Source organism: Sander lucioperca, chromosome 7 (genome assembly GCF_008315115.2).
Source record: "Sander lucioperca isolate FBNREF2018 chromosome 7, SLUC_FBN_1.2, whole genome shotgun sequence".
Lineage (NCBI taxonomy): Eukaryota > Metazoa > Chordata > Actinopteri > Perciformes > Percidae > Sander > Sander lucioperca.
The window spans coordinates 14871057-14898422 of record NC_050179.1 but is presented as its reverse complement, the minus strand read 5'-3'; the positions used below and the strand labels follow the sequence as shown (position 1 = coordinate 14898422).

Genomic DNA, 27366 nt, shown 5'->3' with positions numbered 1-27366 from the left:
GTGTGAAATCCCACTCTACACATCAGTCGTCACAACAATAAATGTGACCCACTCCATTTTCAACACCTGCAGCCATACAGTATGTACAGATGTTGCCCAAGTCAAGCTCTCTTTCCTCCAGCCTCCTACATATGCCCCAGTAAACTCCTCCCCTCAGCTACGGCTTCAGGCTGCTCAGAGAACAGAAACAGGAAACTGGAACTTGTACCTACTGTACTTGTTTTGCCACAACTTTCGTATGTACTAATTCTTGAATCTTAATGTACCCACACGCGGCGTGTGGGGATATATGGTGAGTAGAAGCCAGCTTTTTTTTTTTATAAAGTAACAAGAACAAAACATAAGGGACGTGTTAGTGGAAAATGTTTGTCAGTGTCCTCAGAACCAAAAGTTGCTTTTACTGTAATGTGGTGCTAAAAGCAAGGGCACAGTATAAGCAGTAATTACAACATAGTTCATAAAAACAAATATCTAAGCAGCCATTGTACGACTTTTTTATGTTTAGCATGATTTAAAATTATTTTCATATTTTTGAATAGATTTGCAGTTGCAGTTGCTCTACCTGAGTTCAGCAGGAGATGGCACTGCCAAGCCAGAAGACTGAGCTAGTTGGTGACACAAGCTTGGAGAAATGGGAGTCAGTTGGCTCTGGGGGATTCGGCCATGTGTACAAGGCCAGGCACAAGGACTGGGGATTTGATGTGGCCATAAAGATACTTCATGAGGGTGTTTGGTAAATTTTTAAATATCTGCATTTTTTTTGTAACTTGAAGGACTTAGTTCAAATGATTAATTAATGCACATATTAAATTATTATTTAACAATGTCTCTTTTGCTTTTTTTGTTTTGTTTTGTTTTAGTTCTTTTAACAATTACCTACCTCATTCCATCCCCTTTACAAAACTGTGTGATGAGGCTAATCATATGGATAAGGCTTCCTGTGAGTTTGTGCTGAGGCGCTACGGAACTTATCAGGGATATCCGCCTGGTAACAAAACATCCATGCAACATGGAATAGTGATGGAGTTCATGGGAAGAGGATCTCTTCAGTCCCTGCAGGAAGAACTCTCTGGCCCTCTACCGTGGCCCCTGGCCTTCCGCTTGGCCCATCAAGTGGCTCTAGGCATGACCTTCCTCCATTCAAAGAACCTTATTCACGGCGACCTAAAGCCAAGTAATGTACTGCTGAATATGGATCTTAACGCCAAGGTAGAGTGCCATCTACCTAAAATTTTATGTAGATATAAAGCCAATGTAATTATGTTTGATATCATGTTTCCCTTCTTTCTCTGTAGCTAGCAGACTTTGGTCTGTCCAGAGTTTCCACCAGTGCTTTAAACAGCAACAGAGAAACAACAGAGGAGATTGGAGGCTCATACAAGTACATGCCTCCTGAGGCTTTTAAAGCATCATATGAACCTGTCCGTGCCTTTGACAGATACAGGTTGGACATAACATAGAATAATACTGCCCATATTAAAAACCTTAACAGCATCACAGTAACCTGTTACTGAAAAACCCTTTCTCTCTCTTGATCAGCTATGGTATCCTGCTCTGGTCCATTCTTAGGGGTAAAGAGCCCTATCCAAGTAGGTGTAATTTATTTTATTGTCCTAATATTTGCCACAAAATAGTATTTCTTTTTTTTTTCTTTTTCAATTTTCCAATATTTTATCCAATGAAATCACATTATGTCATCTATTTTCTCATTTTTCCTCATCAGTTTACAACTAAACTAAGCACTGTATGTAAAGTACTGTTTATGTCCAGCTCCCATGCTCAGTGTTTGAATCTTTTGATGCATGTCTTCATCATTGTGTCACATGTTCTGTAGTGGCTTGTTGTGCTCGTGTGGAACTGAGGATCCCTGAAGGGGACAGACCTTGCTGTGAGGAAATTGACAAGATGAAGCTGAAGGTAGATGGGTTGGAAGAACTGGTTGACCTCATGAAGAAGTGCTGGCATGAAAGTCCTTTCAAGAGGCCTACCTTTCAAGGTGAACATTTGTTATTGTTGTCACCATATTAGAACATTTTCTACTCTGAACTATACACTTCAAGCAAAGCTTAGAATCCTTGTAGACTAGCTTGACACATACACTACGTATTAATATATAATAAATTGAAACGTTGCTTCTGTTTCAGACTCCCTTAAAGTAACTGAGAAGGTCTTCTCAAAGCACGAGAAGGGAATTCATAAGGCGGTCCTTGACGTCTCGACAAGACTGGTACAACTCATGAATTTAATTTCAGAAAATGAAATATAGTGCAGATTAATCATGATTTATAATTTAGGAGGAAGACTTTGAATTGGTTTATTTATTTCTCTAATATATAATATTTTCTCCCTTGTTGTACTTTAGGAGTCACCAAACAGTAATCAATCAAGCTGGGCATCCAATGTTCCTCTTCAGACACCAGGTAGATTGTTCAATACTGTTAGTGGGTCAGGCGAGTGTGTCCTCATAAGTTATTCCTTACTTTCCAAAATCAAACATTATGTTTCTTTCTCTTTTTCAGAACAGTCAGAGTCAAATGATACTGTTGATAATAAAATGATACTCTCACAGTCTTCAATACAGGTATGCCAAATACCCTTTGACCTTTGACTTATATATGTATATCTCATAGGAATATTGTTTATTTGTTTATTTTGTTATTTGTTGTCTCATTAATTAAAATTAATATTATTTTGACGGAAATAGACATAACATTCTCAGTTTATTATCCTGTTATACCACACGTCATTTGGAGAAAACATATAGAAACAATCCCGTTGTTTAGACTGGGATTCTGAAACGCGTGTATAATACATTTTTCAACGCACAAAATAAATTACACAATATAGACTGAGAGAGCTTTTTACTTTTGCAAACAGGACTCTGTCAGTGTTTCCACTAAAATAATGAGTGACGAAGATAAAGGTGAGTATTTCTGTCATTTAATGTGATGAAAAAGTCTAGTTTCAATCACATTAAGTCACATTAATAATTTAATTTCGCTTTTCATGTTCATTCTTTTATATTTCAAAACAGCAAAGTTTGTCGATAACAACAGGGCCAAGTTGATTCAAAGTGTTACCGAGGTAATGGCAGTAACAGAGGAGCTTGGAAACATGGTCCACCCTGAAGCCTACTCGTGTGTTGAAGCAAAGGCGACAACGCAGGATAAAATGAGAGTCCTTTATAACAGGACATTTCGTTCAGGAGGGGTAGTGGTCAAAGCAGCCTTCTACGACACCCTCAAAAATCATCATCCCGAACTAGTGGAGAGGCCCGGTAGGATTTCCTTCTGTTAAAATGATCAAACATGGTAGTTAAATCTATGACATGTTATCCAATGTTTTAATTTCACTTTCTTTTCCCTCAGGTGGCTAATTTTAAGGAACTTGTGGCCTTCCTGCATTTTCTGCAGGTGAAAGACTTTCTTGCCTCTCCCACTGTGCTTTCATCTTTTATGAAAAAATCATATATTTGATTCTTTTGTATAATGTAATGTGTGTATATAATTTGTTGAGATGTTTTTGATATTTCACTAATAAACATATTGTTTCGGAAAAGAAAGAAAATTATGAGTCCTCACTTTCTCCTTTTCAGCTCAGAAAGTAACATGGTGAGTTCTGAAGGGGCTATGGCTTTTAATTATCAGCGACAAACATGTTTGCCATTGATAGCATTATGAAGGGGGGGTGTTGCTTGATTCCTCCAGTGGAAAGAGAGAGAGAGAGAGAGAGAGAGAGAGAGAGAGAGAGAGAGAGAGAGACACAGACAGACAGACAGACAGGGTAAGAGGCTTTTCTAGTTCAATCCCTCAGTAACTGTCACAAGCAGTCAGTCAGTCACCTGCAGATGATGGTGTCGAGGGCTTCCCAGGCAACAAAGTTACTCTCCTTTCTCAGTTTAATCTACAGGTTTGCTGTTTACTACTGTACTCTCACTGTGATTACTGGTCCAAACAGTGAACTGATAAAGACAAAAAACAACAACAAACCTTAATACCATTGTAATCCTCCAAGGTGAAAGTGTGTTTAAGTGTCAACTTGACCCATCCTTCTCTTCCTCAGTCCTACTGCATCACTCCACCCTATACACCCATCTCACCCCACCCCATCCTGCATTAATGCTCCCAATCCTCTTTGTGGGAGTGTGACGTCTGCTACTGTCAGAAACAGAGTTAAGCTCAGCAGGCACCGGGAGAACAGAGTGAAGAGAAGCTCCACAGATATCCAAGCAGCAGCGCATTCTGGGCCTCCAGGGGGACGAATCTCCGCCACCTAAGCAAGACTTGACTCTCTTCCCCTGCGGCTGTTTGTATCTCCAGCTGTATTCATGGATTTCTAAATTTGGTAGACTTCAGCAACAGGTTCGCCAAAAACTCTGTGCCCCTACCTGAGGGCCTTACTAGCCTCCAACTCCAGGAATGAGACCTGACACACTGGAATACAAACTCTTCTCAGGGCAAACAAAAAAATTTTGAGGTACATTCATTGCTGCTGCATCTGCAGTTTTCAGATTTTTACAAATTCTGGCCATTCTGGTTTAACTGCTGCACTGGCTACAAAACAGATGGCAAATAGCTTCTTCCCGTGTCAGGTGTGTCTGAAGGGTGTTTGTGTGAACATGCACTCAAAGCATTAGGAGTTTAGGAGTGCTGTGTGTGGGAGCTGCTGGAGCCACTGTTTAATAGGAGTGTGAGGGTGTAACTTTGTGTCTATGAAAAAAGTCATAAGTGCGTGGTGTGTGTGTGTGTGAGTGTGAGTGTGTGTGTGAGGTGGTGGGGCCCTGTGGAGGTCGTAGCCCTGGATTTCTTAGAGATGGAGGGTCATGGTTATGAACGGTTTGGAGACGGGGAGAGGGACACTTACCAAATTGACTACCGGAGAATTGTAGGGGACATGGAACCAGCACGACCTCGCATCTCAAACAGAGATGGGGAACAACCTCACCCCTACGGGGCCTATGCCCACCCAGCGCCACATGGACATGGGCATGAGACTGCAGCCCAGCGATACAGCGCTACACGTATCCAAGCTGGCTATGAACCAGAGAGGTCAGTCTCATACTTTTGCTTGGTCTATCACCACACTTCTTGTACTGTAAGGTCATGCCCATCTCTGCTTTGCAGAAGTGATTGTGTGAAGCCTTATAACATCTATCTCTGGCAGCAACTGAGATGTTTATGCTTTCAAGCCTAATTGGTTATGCGCTTTTACAAACCCCTTTATCAGCTATCTGGGCAGCCAACCAAATCCTCTTATCTGCTGCACTGCCATCACAGGTGTATAGAAAGAGTATCCCAAGAACAGGACGGATTCCTTTTGTTAGCATTTCCTGTCTCCACTCCAACATTTGTTGTAGGATCTGGCTATGTGTGTAAGGTCAAGAACACACAATTAACACAATTAACTCTATGGTGCTGTGAAGTACATGATGGAAATAAGTGTCACCTATTCATTGTCATATATTTATACACTTGCCAAATATGTATTAAATATGTAACAGACCCTGCATTTCATATTTTCAGATATATCATGTCTGCATGTGTGTGTGTTTTTATACGTCAGCATGGCAGACTACTTAATCAGCGGAGGCACAGGTTATGTTCCTGAAGATGGATTGACAGCACAACAACTCTTTGCTATCGGTGATGGGCTTACATATAAGTAAGAAATGTTTACACAGATGAATTTTACTGGCTCATTTTATGGTATTTCACTGTTAACACTGACAGAGACGCACATGCACACCTAGTATGCATGCATGTGCACTCACAGAAGCACACATTAGAGTTATGCAATGTCTTCCATTAAATGTTTTGTAATATCAGTGATGATACACCGGCTTGGGTTTTATAGTTTTATATGGAGGATTACAATGAGTAATACTACTTTCAAGGATGACTCTGAGTGGTGGGACAGACATTAAAAGCAGTGTGTGTGTGTGTGTGTGTGTGTGTGTGTGTGTGGACTTATCAGTGTGTTAATGGGTGGCACGGTGTAGTTTCCTTAATGGAGGCTATTTGCAGGGTTTATAAATGCAGAGCATTTCAGTGGGTTGAAAGGCTGACAGATTATGTCTGCTCACTGTCAGCTAAGTTTAAAAAACTGCTGCTTTGTAGGAATATAATATCCGCTAAATGGTTCACATAAACAACTAAAGCTACATGATCCTTGTTTATGGTGGTGAATGTTACTAGCAATATTGATCATTAATTTCATTTATGTCATATTTTCCCAGTTCCAATGCGAGATGTTTACATGTGTCTATTTTGTCTCTCCTCGCAGTGACTTCTTGATCCTCCCTGGTTTCATAGATTTTACTTCTGAAGAGGTGGTGAGTATCATAACACAGTCCAGCATATTCCCACGCCACAGACTGCATACTGTTCCCTGGTGCACAGTTTATTGTTGTTGTTTTTTTTGTAGATGATGCACAAAGAACAATTTCTTTGGACCAACATGAATAGTTGCATTTGTCTTTTTTCATGTTAATTCTGGCATGTCATTCCTCCGGGCCAGAAACATGATCTTGTCCTTGACCTCAATAAAACAAATGTTTGCTGATATTTCATATTCTTGACAATAATGCACAAGCAGATGCAGGTTTTGCTGTAATCCTTGTAACTGATCCCTAAATCTTTGTTATGTTCCTTAGAGCACAAGGTTGTTTATTTGGCTTGCATTGTTTTCGTCTTTGCAAGCTCTGCTGGGACATTCAATTAATTTCATGGCTGGGTCACACGTGTTATTGCTGGATAGGTGTTCAAACAGACACACACACGCATGCACGCACGCACGCACACACACACACACACACACACACACACACACACACACACACACACACACACACACATTCATCCAATACTCAGCAGGTGAATTGCACAAGTCGGCCTCTAATCTGCCCATTTTGGTAAAATAAAAACAAACCTTAACATTTGGTTAACAAATGTGCAGCTGCAACACTGTACAGACGTTCTTTCATGTCATGTCATTTTAGATTTACTTTGATATATGTGTTTATCAGTCTTTTTAGGATCATAAGATGATGATTCTGTTTCAAAATGCACTCCATTTTTTAGGATCTAACCTCTGCATTGACAAGGAAGATAACCCTGAAGACACCTCTTATTTCATCTCCCATGGATACAGTCACAGAGTCATCCATGGCCATCGCCATGGCAGTGAGTACAAGCACAGCACCACCTTTCACACACCATACCTGATCGTTCCCTCAGCTTAGCATCATCCTGTTCCACAGACTCTGCGAAGTGTACAAGAAAAGAGGATAGGTTTTCAGTTTCAATTATTTCATCAATGAATTCTTTCCTGTCATTTCCCTGGTTGGCTGGACTGAAGTTGATGGGTGGGATTGGAATAATTCATCATAACTGTACTGCTGAGTTCCAGGCCAACGAGGTGCGCAAAGTCAAGGTACGATGGACAAAGTCGACAAAGACATGAACTTACAATTGACAGAGAATTTAATCAGTGACACAGTATCACAACAGCTGTATTTCACAATAAGATGAAAACAATATATAATGAATGGCCTATACTCATTCAACACTTGCTTTTTGTTGTTGCCAGAAATTTGAGCAGGGCTTTATTACAGACCCAGTGGTGATGAGTCCCCGACACACTGTTGGGGACGTGTTTGAGGCAAAGACACGCCATGGTTTCTCTGGGATCCCTGTTACAGAGACCGGCAAAATGGGCAGCAAGCTGGTCGGCATTGTCACTTCCAGAGACATTGACTTTCTGTCTGAGAAGGACCATGACAGACCCCTGGAGGAGGTTTGTCTATAGCTGATGTGGTAATGTTTGCATGTGTGTAAAAACATAATATATGCAGCAAACATATGCTGTCAAATAACTTGGTGATATATTGACATACATGCACTTCACTGTTTGAATCAGTTAAACCTCTTTTTGATTCAGACAATGACCAAAAGGGAAGATTTAGTTGTTGCACCCGCTGGAGTCACACTAAAAGAGGCGAATGATATACTGCAACGTAGCAAAAAAGGTAAATCTGTGAAGCAGGTCACGCTACAGTAGAGCAAAAGTAACCAGCACTTGAACTCATTTTACACCCTGACTCTCCTAGGTAAGCTCCCCATAGTCAATGACAGTGATGAGCTAGTTGCCATCATTGCTAGGACTGACTTGAAGAAGAACAGAGATTATCCTCTGGCTTCCAAAGACTCCCGCAAACAACTGCTGTGTGGTGCTGCTATCGGTACGAGGGAGGACGACAAGTACAGACTAGAGCTCCTCATGCAGGCTGGGGTGGATGTCGTAGTCCTGGTAGGTTTTGACTGTGATCTGATTAGGCTTTTGGTTAGTTAGCAATTTGATTTTGATGTCATAGCACAAAACAGTCCTAAACACATACACCTTAGCTAAGAAGATGATGATGATGATGATGATGATGATGATGATATATATATATATATATATATATATATATATATATATATATATATATATATATATATATATATATTAGGGCTGTCAAAATAACGCGTTAATTAATCTGAGAAAAAATAACCCAGATTAATCCATTCCAGCCGTTCTAGCCACCATTGGACTGTAAAATGAAGCAGGGAGACGAGAATGTGCTGCCTGGATCATTTATTGGAACATTTACTTGTAAAAATCTTCTTCCTGCCAACCCTGGCTACCGAAATCTGGTGCCACTGATATGTCTGCACTTCTCTCTGATGCTCTGAAACAGACGATACACAAACACCGCTGCACGTGACGCTAGTTTACACTATACTCGACAGCAGCTAATGTTAGCCTACCGCTAGCTAGTAGCTGGATTAAAAACGGTTAAAATGCTGACAGCTAACGCTAAACAGTGTAAAGTTTGACTGTGTTTTAGCCGTAGGAAAAACAACACAGACGGTGCGTTCAATGAAATTGGTAAACTACAGCCTCGTGGTGCATTTGAAGTTATTGTAAATGTCCTTTTCCCACCTGGTGGTTGTTTTTGTCGTTCAACAGCAATTTACTAGTGAAATAAGTTATTGTTATTGTTATACATTATTATTAAATCATTTAATTTTGACCATATGGCCTTAGCAATAAACAAGCCGTTCTTTAATGTAACCGACTGTTGTTTAGTACCCTTTTTTTTTTCTTTTCTTTTACTTTCTTAAAAAGTATCGGTTCAGGCACCGTTAATTATGTATGCGATTAATTTCGATTAATTAATTACAGAGTATGTAATTAATTAGATTAATTTTTTTAATCGATTGACAGCCCTAATATATATATGCACTTACATGTACTTATACTGGAGTCCTGCTGTTTGGTGTTTGTACCTTCACGGTTGAATGCACTTATTGGAAGTCACTTTGGATTAAAGCGTCGGCTAAATGACATGTAATGTAATGTGATGTAACAGTCAACACAAATGGTGGCTTTTAAATGAGAACTGTTCTAATTGACATATTTACTGTTTAAAATCAAAGATCCAGTAGGTGCTTCATCTCTCATTGAAACTATTTCACTTTTTTGGATAACAGGATTCCTCCCAAGGAAACTCAGTGTATCAAATCAACATGATAAACTACATCAAACAGAAATATAATGATCTACAGGTAGTTGGAGGAAATGGTAAGCTCTATTCCTGTCACAGAGCATTCTTATGCGTTTGTGTTGCGAAAACATTCTAAAACCTACTCATTTCTCCCACATTGAGCTCTTGTCTGTGCGTCTGTTTCCCTCTAGTGGTGACAGCTGCTCAGGCCAAAAACCTCATAGATGCCGGTGTGGATGCCCTGAGGGTGGGCATGGGGTGTGGCTCTATCTGTATCACCCAGGAAGGTATGATCAAGAGTGCAGTACTGTGAGCAACAGCTGGTTTAAGATTGTTTTAAAGTCAACACAACTGCAAATTAGTTTACATGTGATAAAGCAGGTTTATGCTATAAAATAGTATGCTCTTTCTCCTCAGTGATGGCATGTGGACGGCCCCAAGGTACATCGGTGTACAAGGTTGCAGAGTATGCCCGACGTTTTGGAGTGCCAGTAATTGCTGATGGAGGCATTCAGACTGTTGGACATGTGGTGAAGGCTCTGGCCCTGGGAGCATCTACAGGTAGAATTATGTTCTCCTGTTTCCTCAAGGCTTACATTTTTGTGATTTACATTTGGATCATTCAGTAGACACTTATATGTAATGACATATTTTTTTTTAACCAATGGACTACTTTTTGCCCATGCCTGTTGTCCTTTGCACACAGCATAACGTCATCCCATTTTTTTGTCCCCTCATATTTCTGCCCCTTAGTGATGATGGGGTCATTGCTCGCGGCAACCACTGAAGCTCCAGGAGAATATTTCTTTTCAGATGGTGTCCGTCTGAAAAAGTACAGAGGAATGGGCTCCTTGGATGCCATGGAGAAAAATAACAGTCAGAAACGCTACTTTAGGTGAGGGAGTGGAGTTACAGAGGTCATTTGAAAAATGTATAATTGTTTAATGTCATGGTGACACATTTATCTCTTACTCTGTGTGGATTGTGTTCCAGCGAGGGAGATAAGGTGAAGGTGGCTCAAGGTGTCTCAGGATCAGTAACAGATAAAGGCTCCATCCATAAGTTTGTTCCATACCTCATTGCTGGTATCCAACATGGCTGTCAGGACATAGGAGCCAAGAGTTTGTCCATTTTACGGTAAGTGTGAAATTTATTATTTATTATTTTACCTTTATTTAACCAGGCAGAGACTCACTGAGATTAAAAATCTCTTCTTCAAGAGTGTCCTGGCCAAGACAGGCAGAAGTACAACCACACATACATACAAACACAAAAAAATGAAATGTGTGTTTTTATTGTATAAGGACTTTTGACTATGAGCTGTGTGTCTTTGCACCAGGTCAATGATGTACTCTGGAGAGCTGAAGTTTGAGAAGAGAACCATGTCTGCTCAGATGGAGGGAGGAGTCCACGGCCTCCACTCGTGAGTCTGACCTCTGACCCCTGACCCCCGGCTTCTGATCTTTCCCCCTCCTCTGCAAACCCTTTCTTACTACATGTGCACTAACAATGTGTGTCTAAGCTTTACTGATATTCAGAAACCTTTTACTATCAAATGGAATTTACCTGTGCTTAGCGGCATCAAAAAGTGTCTTCTCTCTTCCTCTTTTCTTACCCATGCTATCACTTTAGATATTCTTTTGTGCCATGTAAGTACATCCATGTGGTTATCACAACTTCATCTTCTTCTTTCATCTATTTATCTCCATCCAAGATTGCATTTACAGCAACACACAAAAACACTTTTCACACACTCTTCTTTTTCTTTCAATTGTTTCACGCTTAGTTACGAGAAACGACTTTACTGAGGCTGGAGGAAGAGGAAACATTCGAACAGGACCAAATGTCCCGAGCCCAGCAGCTACCAGCAGATGCACCGGGCACATGTGATCAAACTACAAACACAAAGCTGTCGTTGCTGTACAACACACACACACACACACACACACTCTAAAATCTGACACTGCTTTTGTGTGTCCTTCCCCTCTTTTTCTTGTCCGTCCAATCTCTTACCCCTTTGAAAGACTGACAAAACAATACACGTTAACCTGAATTTAAATTTTGAACTTTACATGCAGTCACATCAGCACATAAACCTCTAATCTGTCCACTGTGGCCAAGGTGCACTAATGTAATTAACTATTCATGCTGATCCCCTTCAACAAGCAAACGGATGTCATTAACTACTTTACGATAGGCTTATCATTGATGGTGTAACAAGAGGCCCATCTCCTTATTGGCCTCTGAATGTTACCCTGATACAGGAGAGTATACAACAAACCTTGCAGTGGTGCAGCCCTATATTTCCATTTAATATATCACACAATATACTATTGCAGGAAATTAGGCAGTTAGACATTTTATTTGCAGAATAAAAGACACATAACAAAAAAAGCAGCAAGTCTTTGGCATAATGTTTTAAATGTTCAACATTTTATTTCATAAAAAGAGGAAAGTAACAAAAGTTAAATAGCTTTATTATCAGTTTTCCGCTAATACCTTGTGTATAAAGCTCACTGAGCCAGGCGGAAACACTTCTTACTAGACCTTTGACATTAGTTTATGTTTAAGCAAATTCTATGTAATGTCTCTGATGGCTGTTACACAAAGGATGCTCTGCTCTCATCACCCTGCATGTAATCTTACCTCCAGGCGGTGAGCTCTTTGAACGTGCTGCTGCTGTTGCAGAGGCGACCAAAGCTTAACATCAGCCTTATACCGCACATACATATTTGTAACAAGGAGTACTTTAAAGAAGCGATCACGTGTAATCTCACTCTGGATTTTCCTCTGGATAACAAAATGTTTGAGGGATAATTCCATACATTATCCACATTTTTACATTCATAATACAAATGAGTCTGAGTCACATGGTTTGACATGTTGTTATCTTCCATAAATTTATTTAGCAAAAACACAATATTAATTACGTAGCTATTGTCTGTCCATAATGCATAATATAAGTAGTTATTTGTCTTTTTTCAGGCCCAGAATTTAAAAAATGAAATGGTGAGTTATTGAAATAGGGCTCTGGAGTCAGTGGAGAAGAGTAGTAACAAACCAATTGCCTGGGTTAGATTTATTTCTTTATAGAATTGTAGACAAAAAAGTTCTTTCAAGTTGATTTATCAGTTTTAAATGTGATTTCTTATTTGTCTGGGAGGTACTCAACATCTGTGGTATTACATATATATATATATATATATATATATATATATATATATATATATATATATATATATATATATATATATATATATATATATTTTGTCAAGGGCATTTGATTTGATTTGTCCAATCTCCAGAAATCAATTAAGCAAAAAGTGTTGTTTTTCTCATTACCACTAGAGGGCAATATATTCAAGATGTAACCTCTGTGAGCCTGTGAGAGGTTCTAACATTGGCACACAATGGCACAGTTTGCCACTGGTAGTAAAAAAACTAAAAAAACAAACTCACATTATTGCAACTTTGAGTGTATGTACTACTAAAATAACAAAGATACCACTTAAATGGCTAAACAAGCAATACAAAAACATGAAAGACAAACTCATCCTTTGTATATATGAATTGTCATTGAATTTCCAAGTATATTACATCCCACTTAAATATTAATAATAATAATCCTCTGAGGTAAGCACTACATGCCAAATGTCATGTTCCCATGATGAAGTACATGTTTGCCAACTCTAAATGGCCAGCAAGGTGCTGATTGTATTGTGGCTGCTAACCACTGTAGATGAAATTGTGTCTATACAATCCCAACGTGGAAGAGGCTTAACTCATTATATATTAAATCCTTCTGAGCACGTCGACTATTGAACACACATCAACAGTGTATAATGAATATTGTTTGTCCATTCACTATTAAAGAAGGCTCTCCTTTACCTGTGTATGCCTTTCAGTTTCTCTCTGCAAGATACTGTAGCTTTAAATAAAAAAAGCTCAACATGTCAGTTATACAAATATTAAAACTCCTGCTTAAGTTAACATCTTGAAAGCTTTGCACTCTTTCGCAATATATTTGATCCTTGACATTCACAAATGTGTAACTGGAATGAAATTAGCATTAATTAAAATTATTACAGTGCATTAAAATTAGACTACTGCCATTATTAAAAAAACAAAACAAAGAGAATAGCTTAGTGGCGTTGCTGAAAACAGTTTTAAATATATATAATATCAACAGTACAGTATTTATAGAAAATAAGTTGGGTCTACACATTGTATCAATAATGTCCATTCCCCTTTTTATCAGTTCAGGTAATTATTTTCATCTGTATAACTTTTATGATGTACAATTTAATTCCTTCATCTCACCTGATCAGAGTATGCTATTTCTATAGAAAGTCATGTGCATATTTTAATCACAACTGGACTTTTATAACTTTCTATAATTCAATGGTGTCACTGCAAACACTCAGAGTGTCAATTTGTCTGCACACGTTGACAAACTCTGCCTGTACAGCCAGATCCCATTCCAGCTGTTTGCTTTCACTCAGGTGTTTAGTCCCTGCCAGCCGGCCTGATCCATGACTGTCCTGGGAGGCTAAGCTCAGGGTTTGGTATCGTCTGTGGTAAGACAGGTGGGGGATTGCCCGTGGGAGGCTGCTCTGAGCAATGTTTTGACCTCTGTTGGCCCAGGAATGTGAGCGCAGTTTTACTTTCTCCTTAGGATTACTGCACAGACCATGGGTTGAACCAGAGATGCTCTCTTTCCAATCCCATTGCTCTGGTGACATTGGTGGCTTGCTGTGAGATGTCAAAGAGCCATGTGGCTGGGAAGGTCTTAAACTGGACAGTCCGTTCTCTTGATCCACATCACCACAGGAAGAGGTTCGGTATAGGGCATTTTCCACGGAGCTAGGCCCTTGCTTTGACAAACCTTGGCTAGGAGGGCTCAAAGAGAGGCTGGAAGAAGCATGGAAGAGTCTTGGCAAACCAAATATACTGTGTGAGAACAGGGATTCACTGAACAGAGCCTGGTCAATGCTGCGGGACAAGTCTATGGGAGATGGGGGCTGCAGGTCCACAGTAGAGTCAATCTCCAGTCTTAGGCTATCCAGTGACGATAGCTGAGACTCAACTGCACTCTTAGGCTTGTGCGGTGGGCTTGGGGGTGTAGGGAGAGGTAGTAAAGTGCTCTGGGTTTGGCTGGACTTGGGGACACAGTCTTGCCCATTTCCAGGAGGATCCACCATTGAGAAAAGAGGAAGAGCCTCGGACTGTCCCTTAGTGATGACATCACAGACCACCAGCTTTTCCTGTTTACCCTGAGACCAAGAATCGTGAGAGGAGAGGACAGGAAAATCTGCACCTCTCTGAGAGGGCAGGGTGAGTCCTCGTGAAGGGGAGCTACAGGAGAGGCGGGACCAAGATCCTGGCCGGGGATGAGTTATGGTCTTGATAGAGGAGTTGTGACAGAATAGAGGGTGTGAACCAATGAGAGACAAACCTAGACACACCCCAACCTCACAGAGCCTGCAGCCTACTTGGTAGCCCCACCAGGGCCAGGGCTGGAACCCATAGCCATCAACTCCACCTAAACCAAGGGCATGCAGGATCCCATACAACTGGAGGCCTCCGCACCCTAACAAACACAACGAAGCCCCCACTCCAGCTCCTGCTGCCCTACCCCAGTCCTCAGCTTTGGCAAAGGGACAACTTGCAGGTTGCATCGCTACAGGAGATCCTCCACTCTCTCCATTGTCATTCAGCCTGTAGATGTGTTTTGTGTCGAATTGCATTAAGCAGTAGAAGATGAGGTAGGAGCATGAGAGAAAGACGGTGAGACATACAAACACACCCTGAGGGAATAGCAGGATCATGGAGGGGAGGCTGTGGAAGAGCTGGAGCATGCCAACACACCCTAGAGAAACCCCAGAATACAACAGGGACATACACAGCAACAGGCAAGGTTTGGGCAAGGCTGAGAACGAGGTGGAATTAGCAAGTGGAAGTGAAAGATGCATGCGTGAGCGTAAGGAAAGAAGGAGGAAGGCCAGGGAGAAGGCTGAGATCAAACAGGGGAAGGGCAGCTCAGAGAGCAGCAGAGAGCCCAGAGGGGGAAGACGATCTTGGTGATTGTAAGCATCATAGAGCAAACAGAAAGCTTGGATTCCTGAAAATGCTAGGAGGAACAAGTGCAGCAGGGTGAAGTAGGGGCTTCCTGGGGGACAGCGCAGGGGAAGGCCTAGCAGGCAGACCACAGAGATTAGGCCAAATACAGTAAAGACAGAGCCCAGGCCATAGACGTGTGCTTCCCACGCAAATCCCCATGTGGCGAGGGCAGAGTTCCAGTCCGAATACAGAGGGACGAAAAAGGCAGGGCTGAGATCCAGAGAGGGGCCCGGGGACTCGTTGGGAGTAACATCATCTGGGTATGTGGGAGTCCAAGACTGGTTTGATGTTTTGCAGGGTATAGCAGATGTGTCTGTGTTACAATTGAGCAAGAGTGTGCCACTGGTCTTTGAGAGATGCAGGTCATCATCCATGGAGCCATCTACAAAGCACGAAAAATAAAATGGAACTTATTTGTTGTGTCAACAGAGAACCAAAAGCGACACATTTTAAATGCTAACATAACTCAAAGTTTTTAGTTGGCAAATGGAGAGAGCATGTTAACACACTAAAAATAAGATGGTTAACATGCCAAACATGGCCTGTCGAACATCAGCATGTTAGCCTTGTCATCACGAGCATGTTAGCATGCTAATGATGCAATTTTAATAATGGTGACATTCATTTACAGATAAAACCATCATAATAATCTAACCATTGAACACAGGCCAAATAGATATTTATTGTTCAAAAAGAGAGCAGGGGAGAATCTGCCATGTGTGAAGTTAATCCATAATAAAACAGAGTAGGCTTGTAACGGGGAATCTCTAACTGGGTCACAGAGAATGAGAGTGGGAGCATGAGGAAGAAAAGTGTGTGTGTGTGTGTGTGTGTGTGTGCGTGTGTGTGTATGTGTGTGTGTGTGTGTGTGTGTGTGTGTAAGTGAGAGAGATGTGTTGATTAGCCAGTATTGACCTCATTGTTGCTCTCATTCTGTGTGGCTATTAGTGAGCACAGTCAAGAGCTGTTATGCTATCATGATTGTTGTATATCCTACAAGCATATGCAGAAATATTTAACTTTCATATCCAATTGTGATTGTGTAACCAATAAATAATGTAAGCATCTTAATCTCTTGGTAAAATAGCGTTCAGAGTAAGCTGTAGCTATTGAGCCACCAGAATCAGGAAAGCTACTGGTTGTAGCTGGAATGTGTCCTATTTCTGGTCCTCCATTAGTAGTGAAGTGACTGTGTCAATGCATAAGCAGCAAACAAGCAGTGAGATATATATCTAAAAGTGGTGGATTTTCACTGTAATATTTAATACATTCACTCAACAAACTAACTGTTCGGCTGAAAATTGTCTCTGGTATTAAATGCATAGGCAGCTTGAGGAAGGGAAATTCCTCACACAGTTTTGTCAAAGCCCTCCTCCCCCTTTGCTTGTGGACACAACACATCATTTACTTTGACAAGTGAGTGCCATCGTGTGTGTGTGTGTGTGTGTGTGTGTGTGTGTGTGTGTACAGTAAATACTGTATGAGTTGGTGTGCACCACAATATCCAGTAACCTTTGGTGTGGGCAATGGACACTGACTGCAATGGGAATGAAATGTTTCTACATCAACAAGATAGTGGAGGACTAGAAAGGGAGAATCTGTGATGAAAGGATTGAGACAGAAGGACAAGGGAGAAAGGGTTGGGGAAGAGTTTGGTAGAGATTTTTGAGGAGAGTAAAAGCTTGGGGGAGGTCATTGATGCAAACCATTCTGTGAATGTAAAACAATTGTGGGTGGCAGCAGAATACATATCGGAAACACTGCAGTCATACAGACTTGGAGTCTTGCAGATTTTATTTGAGGTATTTAATGAGGGCAACACTAATAATCCTGCCATTCACGTTTAGGCCATAAGTGACTAGTGCTAAGTGTTAACTGTGATTGGTGTCAAGTTTAGTAAATGATGGATTCTCCAAATACATTCAATTTCATTCAAGGCAGGACTCTTACCTTTATCTGCCTCTATGCTGACAGCTCCTCTGTGTAAAATACGACCCATAATATCAAACAATCCATTTTCGGTCTCTTTCACTGGGACAGTCCCCTCTTGTGTCTCTCCCTGCGTGATAACAGAGGGGGCCGTGGTCCACCCCCAACTGGCTACTGGTGGAGTGGTGCGCTCAGGGCTGGGCCCTGGTCCAGCAGACAGATGTGAAGTGGAGTCCTGGCCTGATGGAAATGAGCCAGACAGAAGAAAAGGTAACTGGCTGTCGGTCGTCTCATTCTGAGAGGCTGAGAAAGTTGGCTGATTCTCTCCAGTCTGTGTAGAATGCAATATAGATCCAGTACTTGTCTCAGATGGTTGATACTTTAATGTTTGTTCCTGGGTAGGTTGAGTTGGTACTCCTCCTGAAGACCTTATTGTTTGTGCACTCTCCTTGGAGATGGCATCTTCTGTATCTACAGGTCTGGATATGATAAGTCCCTTCTCATTAGGATTCAAAAGAGATGTCTCTGTGCTCTCCTGTAAATCAATGTATTCACCAATCACACCTTGTCTATCTAATTCCTCAGATGATGATAAGGGCCAACTCACAGGTAGACCCATGAGGTCAACATTCTCAGTCCCAAACACGGGATTCCCCGGTGCTAAATCAGATCCATGAGGTCTCTGTGGGGGCTGTTTGAGACGCTGCACTGCTGTGTCAGTGACTGGCTGTTGTGTTTCCTTGACATTTTCTCCAGTGAAGGCTATGACGTGAAGTGATAGAGGCAAGGAGAGGGGGAGAAGAAGATAAAGATTCCACAGAGAGAGCATGGCGAGGGTCTACAAACTCCACGGCAAAGTCACATGCTGTAGGTTTTGAGGGGTGTTGTCCAATCACATGCTTGACAGATCTTTAACCTCAGGTCTCTGGGAATCTCATGCTTAACACACCTGGGGGGAAAAGAAAGGTAAATCGCCTTCAAGACACAATCAGTGCAACCACTCATCAAACAATGCGTATTGCTAGGATATCTGCAATAAATAGCTTGAATTTCTGCACGTGGGGTGAGTACTAAAATGCAAATACTGTATATAAAAAGCACTCCAAAACCCTATACCCTTTCTCCTATAACGTCCTGTGACATACACAGAGTACACATTAGAGCGTAAAGATCCATTCATAATAACAGCACATGAAGAGACATAAGTACACAATGGCTTTCTAGTAGCTCATGTCAGTTCAGCTTTCTTACCTCATCATTTGCCCACTCTGCTGCAGCCTCTTTAAACATACATGCTTCTCCTTGTCGCTGCATGTCTGCAGTCTCTCTCTCTGCGCAGCACTCTGTGTCCTTTCATACTCTGTGCTGTGCCCCTCTTCTCTCCATCAGACAGTCGACACATGGGACAGACCCCACCTCCTCGAGACAACCCCCGCTGTCCCACTCTCTGCCGCTGCACTGATCGGACAGTTTGACTGTTTGCACAATCCCGTTCTCCTAAATCTGAGGCATCATCCACACCACACACAGTATCATCTCTTACTGCTGGTTCTGTTCCCCCACATACACTCACACACATCCCTCTGGTGTGTATGATGTACTGTATGTGATGTGGAGTATGAGTGTAGAAGAGAAGGACAGAAAAGAAAAGAAAGAAAACTGAAAAAAGGGGGAAAAGGAAAGGATATAAATATGCCATCAGGGCTAAAGCACGCTCATCAACCATTAGGGAGGAGGTACTCTGCACTGAACTAACCAGTATTCCAGATCAATATGTGCCATTGAGTGTAATTTATAACTGATTCTGTGCCCTTCTTCTTTAAGTAGCCATCACATAAACAACTCAGTTTGTGTCACGAACAGTAGATGAAGCAGGAAATTCTCTTTGAATAGCACACATGCATTATGCATGATAGCGGTTACTTGTGTGCATACAGTATAAACTGTAGATACAGTACCTCTGAACCAAGTGGATAGACTTTAAAGAATTGCTAACCTTAAGACTGTAATTACCACTCGTGACCTTGCTTCCATGCCATTATTGTGGCAAGAGCCTTTGACATGAAGGATCTCTCTCTGATAGTGCAATGTTGCTCGCTTTCTTTATTTTCTTGTTCACGTGTGCTGTTTCTTACCCAATGGGGGAAATACAGCAGCCTCGTGGCCTAATTCAATTCCCAGGGATATTTCTAAAATAGACACTGATCCACATACCTTTGGATGCATTTAAACTCAGAGAGCTTAAAGTCACACTTCTGTGCCGTCTCTGTCTGGCTGAGGTAAGGATCGGAAATGTTCTGTTTTAAACTCTCCACTGACCACTGCTGAAGTAGCAGGACACATCATTTTTCAAGCCAGGATTATTGTCGTGTGGGCATTCTGCCAAATGCACATTGATTATTCTTCAATCCAAAACATAGATAAATACGGATTAAACTACATGCTAAACAAATCTGCCAAACATATATTTAGTACAAAACCCCAAAACATGAAGACATAAGGAAAGGCTGATTCTGCATCCAAAGAAAAATGTTGGCTGTGACAGTAAATACCACAGCCAATAATAAAGAGAGCAGTTTGTCTTCTAAGTTTCATTGTGCCAAGCTTCTGATTTCAGGATAAAAAATGGCTTTGATGGTAAAAATAAAATAAACAGATTGAAAGACAGTGAGGGCTATTTCAGATCATGTGAACTTCCCGAGGGGTGTGAATAACCCGCAGTCTGATGAGGACACAGGAAAGTACCAACCCAGCCGTAACTAAAGGGACTGGGAAGGAACAATGACAGGCCAAACATATGAGCTCAGTGAGGGACATGGCCAAATTATTGTCGCCTCACACTTGCTATCCTAATTCATTGGGCAACTGGTTTCTGTTTAGACAAGTCATCCTCCAACAAGACAAAGTCAGCAGGGATTGGGGTCCAGCTGGGAATGTGGACACTCAGGACAAGACACAAAAACAAAGCTGCACAAGCAAAGGGGAGGATAAAAACGAGCCATAGGATAAAGGGTGTGATAAGATAAAGGTATATGCTGTATATTGAGTCCTACTAGGCATGTCCATGCAAACATAGAAAGCCCATTACATGACTTGAACTTTTAGCTTTATTGCATTTCTCCTCAGTTGGACGGATGTTTTAGGTATGGCTGATGTGATGATTCAATGACAATGTTACACTTTTGTTTCATTATGTGTGCGCGTGGGGAGTGTGTGGTAGAGCGAGTGAGAGAGTGACAGTGATTAGCTTTGGAGAGAGTACCGACTCAAGAGGCATAGTGGGAGAAACAAAGTGTCTCTCCTGTGCTTTCTGAAAAGAAGTTATCCCTCTCCTTGATTTCATATTGTTTATGGAGAAGGAGAACCCAGAAATGAGTAGGGGGAAATGCAACCCTACCAAGCCACGACCAAGCGGACCAATCACAGCTGTTGCGGTCTGCTTAGCTGCGACAAGTAGTTATATTTTTTGAGAGGTGCACGTCAGGCTAGTGCGTAGGGTCTGTTGTAGGGTCCGTATCTCCACGTACCTACGTACGTACCCACATCATCGATTTAACGCAGAAGCATAAATTGGCCTTAAGGGTTAAGGGGTTAACACACAGACAAAATCACAGCCATAGTCACAAATACACTTGAATGTCTGTGGATATAATGTGGAGGGAGGAAACTTATATGAATACTGGCAAAATAAAACCAATGCAACACTTAAGGCAATGAATCAAACCTGTCCTTTTTGCATTGAGATGACAGTGCTACATGAGCTGGCTGATAGCGGATTAATATCAACTTTGTAACAAACAACTGACACTGAAACTCGCTCAAAACTCTATACAATACCATTCATCATACTGCGTTTTCCCATTAAATGAAAAATTCACACAATTAGTAATATACACTACAGAAATATAAATATTAGATATGTATCAATGTGGAATTTTAGGACTTGAGAGACCTAAAAAATACCAAAAAAGGGCACCCATAAGAGACCTTTTTCGCAGCAGACATTTTGACTTGTCATTGTAGGGAAAGCACTAATGATGGCTGCATTCCACTTAGAGAATGTCCTGATATGGTGCATGCTGGTTAACTGGAACTATGAATGGGACACTTAATGGAACTGAGCCATCGTTGATGTTATCAATTTCACCTGTGCTTTTCCTACTACATGTCATGAAAAAGGTCTATAAAGTCACCATTTAAAATCAGAGACATTATATAAATCCTTGAATGTTACGTAACAATGTTTTTTTTTTGTTAGGAAAGGACACGTTGTTATTGTGCATGGTTACTATTGAACTTGATGAATGGTGTAGCCTAGAGTCAGAAAGTAGAGATAGGTAGATTACATAGCGGTCCGTGTACTTGGTGGCCAACGGATTTTCGTTTTGAAAGGAAAAAAACAAAAACGAAAAACGGCCAGTTTCCCAATTACCATTAGTAAATAGGAAAACAAAAACCGGAAAACAACCCATTATTCGTTTTTTGTTTTGATATTAAAAAACGGAAAACGAAAAACAATCTCGTTATCCGATTTTCTTTGATGTATTTGTAGATGGAACTCGGAAATTAAAATGTGTGTATAAATCTTATTCCTTTGTCAGTACCCGATCCGTACCGCCTGTAAAATCCGTTCTGTGCACTGCCTGATCAGTTCTACGCTTGCGCGAGCACCGGCATACTTCACAGCTCTATGCACGCATTGGCATAAGGATGTTTGGACATTCCCGGTTACCGGAAGAAAACATTAGACAGTGACAGTAGACCGTTATGATGGCAAAGATGAAGTTTACAAGGTGTTTGCTGGAGTTGCCTAAAGTATCTGTTAATGATATACGGAGCGTCGTCTGGCCATCCAGTACAACACCATGTAGCAAATTAAATAAAGGCTTCAAATTTTACGTTTCGTCATTTCTTTACAACTTTGAAGGTAATTTGCTAACGCTAGCTAGCCTGAGCTAGAAGCCTTGCTTTGGTGTTATAAGTCATGACTCCGTCCTGCTTCAGGTTAACCATGTTTTAAATAAAGTTTAAGCATGTGTATACCTCTCACTTCATGTGTTTGTACTTTTATGAAAGTATCAGGTAAAAACAGGGCTACAAATGAGATCTCTGTGAGAGACCAGCATACTCCTAGCAAACTATTATGTAGCTCAATGCTGGACATTTCACCCCTAATTCCGGTCACTTTACTGTATTTGTATTTGTTTAGTATTTGGTTTAGAAGCCTTTATTGGTGATTTTTTACGGTACAAAGTCCTGCTATATACGTACATAGCTAGCTATATATGCTCCTCTATGTCGCGTTAGCATGCAGCTACAATAGTTAGCTATGAGTATGCTAACGTTAGATTGTAGTGGAACGAAGCAGCACTTTCTAACGTCAAAAATCGCAGACCAAACACTACACAATCGGACATGTTTCAGCAGGAATGTGACCCGGAATTGGGGAGAATTTAACAACATTGCCAGCTAAGATGACCGTTAGCATGTAGCTACTATAGTGTTGACTGCCGTTAGCATGTAGCTACTATAGTGGTATACAGCAGTGGTGGCTGGGAGAGCTGTCATCCCATCTTCAAAAGGACACTTATGTACGTTTACACTTCATCGCATTAATAATAGACAGTCTATGGTTATTAGTCAAGACGAAGTATTAGGTAAAAACATTAACGTAAACAACACAACAACGATGTCACTACACGGTTTTGGATCAGTGACAAGTTTCGAATGTTTGTAGCTATGACTATTGTATAATAAAGATTTAATAAAAAAAGATTTAATAAAAAAGTTGTAATGTTTGGTCGTAAAGTGTTGACACATGTTACTTATATACAGTCTATCGTGCAGGCAGAACGGATCGTGTACCGACAGTTACAAATTGCACAGGGACATTGTTAGTTTTCTACTACGTAATTATGCGCATCCACAGAACGGATCTTACAGGCGGTACTGGCCAATAAATGCTATTGAAGGGCGGGTCTTGGCGTGGCGGGAGTAACTTCCGGGTCACGAAAAAAATACCAATGCAAAATTAAGGAATACGACTTATACACACGTATTTTAATTTTCGAGTTCCATCTACAAATACATCAAAGACAATCGGATAACGAGATTGTTTTTCGTTTTCCGTTTTTTAATATCAAAACAAAAAACGAATAATGGGTTGTTTTCCGTTTTTTGTTTTCCTATTTACTAATGGTAATTGGGAAACTGGCCGTTTTTCGTTTTTGTTTTTTTCCTTTCAAAACGAAAATCCGTTGGCCACCAAGTACACGGACCGACCCATAGCCTACTGATTAGACCGGTCAGGATATTTTTCTGTTAGTGGAGTTTGTTTGCTGATCACTTTATGTCCGAAGGAGGGCAGCAGTTCGCCTCAGCCGCGAATGACAACTGAAGTGAAAACACTCATCCGATGAAGAAGGAAGAGGAGGATTAGATATCTAGATATAAGACACACTCTGGGTCAGCCATAAGGCAGCGTGATAGTCTGTCAAGCCCATAGAAGAAGAAAAGGTTTCAACATAAAAACAAAACTGTTCATTACTGGTAATTATGGGAAATTATGCACTTTGGAAACAGCTCAGTCATTAACGAGTGTCAATGGCACAAAACTAAAAGCAGGTTAGTAACTCAGCCAGCAGACAAAATAAAGTTAGGGGCTTAACGTAGACTCACTGTATTCCGGACACTTTCGACGCAGTAAGTAAAAGTCCCATATGACATACATATTAATGCGTGTAAAAATAAGCCTGATTGGTTTACCTGTCTCTGGGGGTAGGTTTTACACACAAATTAAAGTTTGATTGACACATTTTGGGCAAATAATTTGGAAAAAATCTTGACGTTACGTTAATTTTTCAGTAACTTAAAACACTTAGTATGTTAATAGGTTTTCATCAGTTAGTAATGTTAGTAGCCTTCTCATTGTCATTTTTACGTCTATTGTTTTTCTTATTTTTCATTCCTGTCCCCTTGTTTTCTAGCCTGACAAGCCAGACCCACACCAAGATGTTACATTAGCTGCCGCTAGGGTGCGTCTAGATTTCTAGGCTACTTTTTTTTTAGACGCTTTTAACATTTCATCCAGTGGGAAGCCTGACGACAGACGTTACTATGTTGGACAAGGTGCTCCTGAGCAGAGGCATCACTGCCCACCGCATCAGTAAGAATGTAACTTTCTACATTAATGAATCGGCATCTCCAGTCTCAAGATGTCAGACCAAAGCATCTGAAGACCATACACCCCTTATGCTGATGCTGCCGTGGTTTGGTTCGCGTCCTCAAGCTGTGGCCAAATATTGTGAAATCTACTTCCGCACTGGCTTTGATGTGCTTGTAGTGGAGAGTGAGGTAAGATAACGACAGCATAAATCAGTGAGAATTACAACATTACACAATAGAGTTCACACATAGTCAGTGCTTTGTATCACAACCACATATAACTGTTAGTTATTTGTCGAAATGGAGCTAACTTCATGATGACTCAAATGTATTATTATGATTTGTGATGCATAGCTGTGGATGCCCTTTCACTAAGTTAGGTAATTCTTAGATATAGGGAACTGCTGTTTTTTGTAATATAGAATAGAGATGTGTATCATCCATGCATGTACCGTATGTTTGTCCTTTGCCTTTCCAACGATTAAGTAAAACAAAAAAGTACCATTAAAAGCCCATTTGTGTGTAAACAAGATAAATAGTTTATTGTGAACCTCCATAGATGTATGAGTTAAGAATGACCATAGTATATGGAATGCCTTAAATGACCCCCATGCACACATTTAACAACAAATAAGACATATGCACCTAGTAGAGCAAAGGTTAATTTTAAATGATTCTTTGTTGCATAGGTTGTAAGTCAGTCTGGTCTTTAATTGTGGTCTTATGGCCATGCATATGCATCAAGGACTACATGCATGCATTCACTGATGTACAACTGGGGCACCAAAGTACGTAGCAATGCGCCAACAAAGTGAGGGAAGAAGATGGGTGCAAGCTGGTAAACATGGCTATAAACAAATGCAGGTTTCCAATTTTTACGTCACCGTTCTTAGAAGATCTGGTGGAGCTCGGTGCGCAGAGAGAGAGAGCTGCGCTCAGAAAAGTTAAAACATTTAGAGACCGACAACCCCGTCAACATTCCCCGATGGGTATTTTTATGAAAGATAGCCTATAGATTTTCAGTGGAGGGAATTACGTAGGCCTATAGGCTATTTGTCGGCTTCCCGAGCCGTGTGTTGCCAATGCGCACATTGGTTTGAATTATGTTTTTATACTTTTTATTTGCTCTCATAATCGCTTACCACTGCCAGGGTTGCAACTTAAATAATAGGCTAAAGCAACGACAGTTTATGGAAAACACAAGTGTAATTATGGTCAGATCTAGTGCCTGACTGATGAGGAAGTGATATTGATAAGCGTTGTGATTTATGCATTTACAGCGTCGGCTATTTTTTCACCAGCTTTCCCTCATGTTTTAGGAAGCAGCTACTGTATTGTGTTTTGCCTGTTAAACCGTGTCTGTGTTCTTCATAATTATGTAGAATTATAGTTTGCTCTTCTTATGTAAAATATGTGGCTCTGGTAGATGTTTGCGATTGGTCGTGCTGTGCAAACAGCGCCTCTTTTATGTGAATGCACGCGCCGCTGGATTGGGAACCAGGAGTTATTGAACTAGTTGTTAACTACCGTCGTGACACAGCTTATGCGGGACCGCGGTTGTTAGGTTAGGTGAAGCCGGGTAACTGAAATCAATCCAGGGCATGTTGATCTTGATTCATAGTACAGGCTCTTCAACAAGAGCCTGAGTTTCTCTTTGTCTCCTGCTGACCCTGAAGGAGCTGTTAGACACTTTTCATTTCCTCATTCATACAGTCAATATCAAAGGGCATATCTGAGCTCATTCATTTGCAGAAATTTACGTTGGTAGACGAACGACAAAATCCCAGTTGGATAGTAGTTTATTACCCAAGGACTATCATTGACATTACAGCATTTATGATCAACCAGTCATAAATGTAAGGACAGCGATGTCTGTAACTTAAGTGATCTCTGACTGTTAATTACTCAGTACAAGGATAGGATTGACCCTTAACTCAAACTGCCTAAAGCCAACTGATGTTTCATCAGCATTCTGTTTTCTTTCTGCTTGTGTTACACAAGATGCAAGAGTTCCTGTGGCCACGCTGGGGTCTGGATAATGGAAAGAGGTTGCTAGAGTTGCTCCAGGGTGAACGCTTTGTGTCCCGCCCACTGCTTGTCCATGCCTTCTCTATCGGTGGCTACACATTTGCTCAGCTGCTGGTACATGTGTCCCAGGACACACAGAAATATCAGGCGCTCACACAGAGGATCAAAGGCCAAGTCTATGATAGCCTGGTGGTGGGTTCTGTGGAGACAATGGCCATAGGTCAGTTCAGCAGTGACAAGATTTAACACATGCATCAATTTCATTTCATTGGTATCCATTATGCTCAATCACACTGGCTAGATCCAAAATTGGATGTTTTTACAAGAAGTGATACATGGTTGAATAGGAGTGAATGCTATTCAGTGCAAATGAATGAAGTGTGGTTTTTCCTCTCTGCCCAGGTCTAGCTAAGACTGTATTTCCACGTTGGGAGACACTGGTAAAACAAGTAAGCCAGTTATACTTTGGTATGTTCAGACGCCAGACGGTGGACTACTATAACAAAGGCATTGATGCGTTTTTGAACACTCCCATCACCGCTCCTGCACTGTTCTTCTTTTGCGAGAACGATGCTTTG

At 41.0% G+C, this 27366-nt stretch overlaps 4 protein-coding genes across 8 annotated transcripts in view; 3 read left to right on the top strand and 1 right to left on the bottom strand.

Annotated features, from left to right (window-relative positions):
• Positions 1-147: 147 nt before the first annotated feature.
• LOC116045695 (receptor-interacting serine/threonine-protein kinase 3-like) lies at positions 148-3567 on the top strand. The gene is made up of 12 exons (XM_031293507.2): positions 148-292; positions 540-733; positions 861-1209; positions 1296-1444; positions 1540-1589; positions 1835-1996; positions 2145-2227; positions 2363-2420; positions 2520-2581; positions 2878-2923; positions 3035-3277; positions 3369-3567. The coding sequence occupies exons 2-12, from the start codon at positions 579-581 to the stop codon at positions 3374-3376; spliced, it is 1365 nt and encodes a 454-aa protein (XP_031149367.1). The 5' UTR covers positions 148-292; positions 540-578; the 3' UTR covers positions 3377-3567.
• A 585-nt stretch (positions 3568-4152) lies between these two features.
• On the top strand, positions 4153-11944 carry impdh1a (IMP (inosine 5'-monophosphate) dehydrogenase 1a). Of its 2 annotated transcripts, XM_036003178.1 has the most exons (18): positions 4154-4697; positions 4757-5048; positions 5563-5661; positions 6283-6331; positions 7080-7181; positions 7357-7431; positions 7588-7794; positions 7939-8026; positions 8108-8307; positions 9534-9624; positions 9739-9834; positions 9965-10108; positions 10301-10442; positions 10541-10684; positions 10887-10970; positions 11180-11196; positions 11334-11538; positions 11574-11944. In XM_036003178.1, exons 2-17 carry the CDS (start codon positions 4813-4815, stop codon positions 11435-11437), a joined length of 1878 nt encoding a protein of 625 aa, XP_035859071.1. In that variant the 5' UTR covers positions 4154-4697; positions 4757-4812; the 3' UTR covers positions 11438-11538; positions 11574-11944. The 2 variants fall into 2 exon arrangements, with proteins under 2 accessions (XP_035859070.1, XP_035859071.1); XM_036003177.1 differs by having other exon boundaries at positions 4153-5048.
• A 1958-nt stretch (positions 11945-13902) lies between these two features.
• Positions 13903-19547, bottom strand: LOC116045609 (proline-rich transmembrane protein 4). Its single transcript, XM_031293340.2, has 3 exons — positions 18848-19547; positions 17618-18545; positions 13903-16049 (listed from the first exon to the last, which is right to left on the bottom strand). The coding sequence occupies exons 2-3, from the start codon at positions 18423-18425 to the stop codon at positions 13939-13941; spliced, it is 2919 nt and encodes a 972-aa protein (XP_031149200.1). The 5' UTR covers positions 18426-18545; positions 18848-19547; the 3' UTR covers positions 13903-13938.
• Positions 19548-24062: 4515 nt separating this feature from the next.
• Positions 24063-27366, top strand: part of si:dkey-5i3.5 (uncharacterized protein LOC565091 homolog) — a 4023-nt gene continuing 719 nt past the window's right edge. The window contains exons 1-4 of one of the 4 annotated variants that reach the window (XM_031293349.2): positions 24063-24220; positions 24687-24949; positions 26762-27008; positions 27191-27366. The exon at positions 27191-27366 is cut by the window's right edge and continues 719 nt beyond it. In XM_031293349.2, the coding sequence (XP_031149209.1) occupies positions 24713-24949; positions 26762-27008; positions 27191-27366 (660 nt within the window). In that variant the 5' untranslated portion in view covers positions 24063-24220; positions 24687-24712. Of the gene's footprint in view, positions 24299-24662; positions 24950-26761; positions 27009-27190 lie in introns of all 4 variants that reach the window. The other 3 variants (XM_031293346.2, XM_031293348.2, XM_036003393.1) reach the window with 3 other exon arrangements.

Bases quoted from the DNA above. Each gene is read 5' to 3' on its own strand.
- LOC116045695 (XM_031293507.2), top strand. From the start codon at position 579: ATGGCACTGCCAAGCCAGAAGACTGAGCTAGTTGGTGACACAAGCTTG. The intron at 2,582-2,877 runs GTATGCCAAATA...TTTTGCAAACAG, and splicing joins TCTCACAGTCTTCAATACAG to GACTCTGTCAGTGTTTCCAC. The intron at 2,924-3,034 runs GTGAGTATTTCT...ATTTCAAAACAG, and splicing joins AATGAGTGACGAAGATAAAG to CAAAGTTTGTCGATAACAAC.
- LOC116045609 (XM_031293340.2), bottom strand. From the start codon at position 18,425: ATGCTCTCTCTGTGGAATCTTTATCTTCTTCTCCCCCTCTCCTTGCCT. The intron at 16,050-17,617 runs GTAAGAGTCCTG...CGTGCTTTGTAG, and splicing joins CAGCATAGAGGCAGATAAAG to ATGGCTCCATGGATGATGAC.
- impdh1a (XM_036003177.1), top strand. From the start codon at position 4,813: ATGGAGGGTCATGGTTATGAACGGTTTGGAGACGGGGAGAGGGACACT. The intron at 7,182-7,356 runs GTGAGTACAAGC...GCTGGACTGAAG, and splicing joins CCATGGCCATCGCCATGGCA to TTGATGGGTGGGATTGGAAT. The intron at 10,443-10,540 runs GTGAGGGAGTGG...ATTGTGTTCCAG, and splicing joins AGTCAGAAACGCTACTTTAG to CGAGGGAGATAAGGTGAAGG.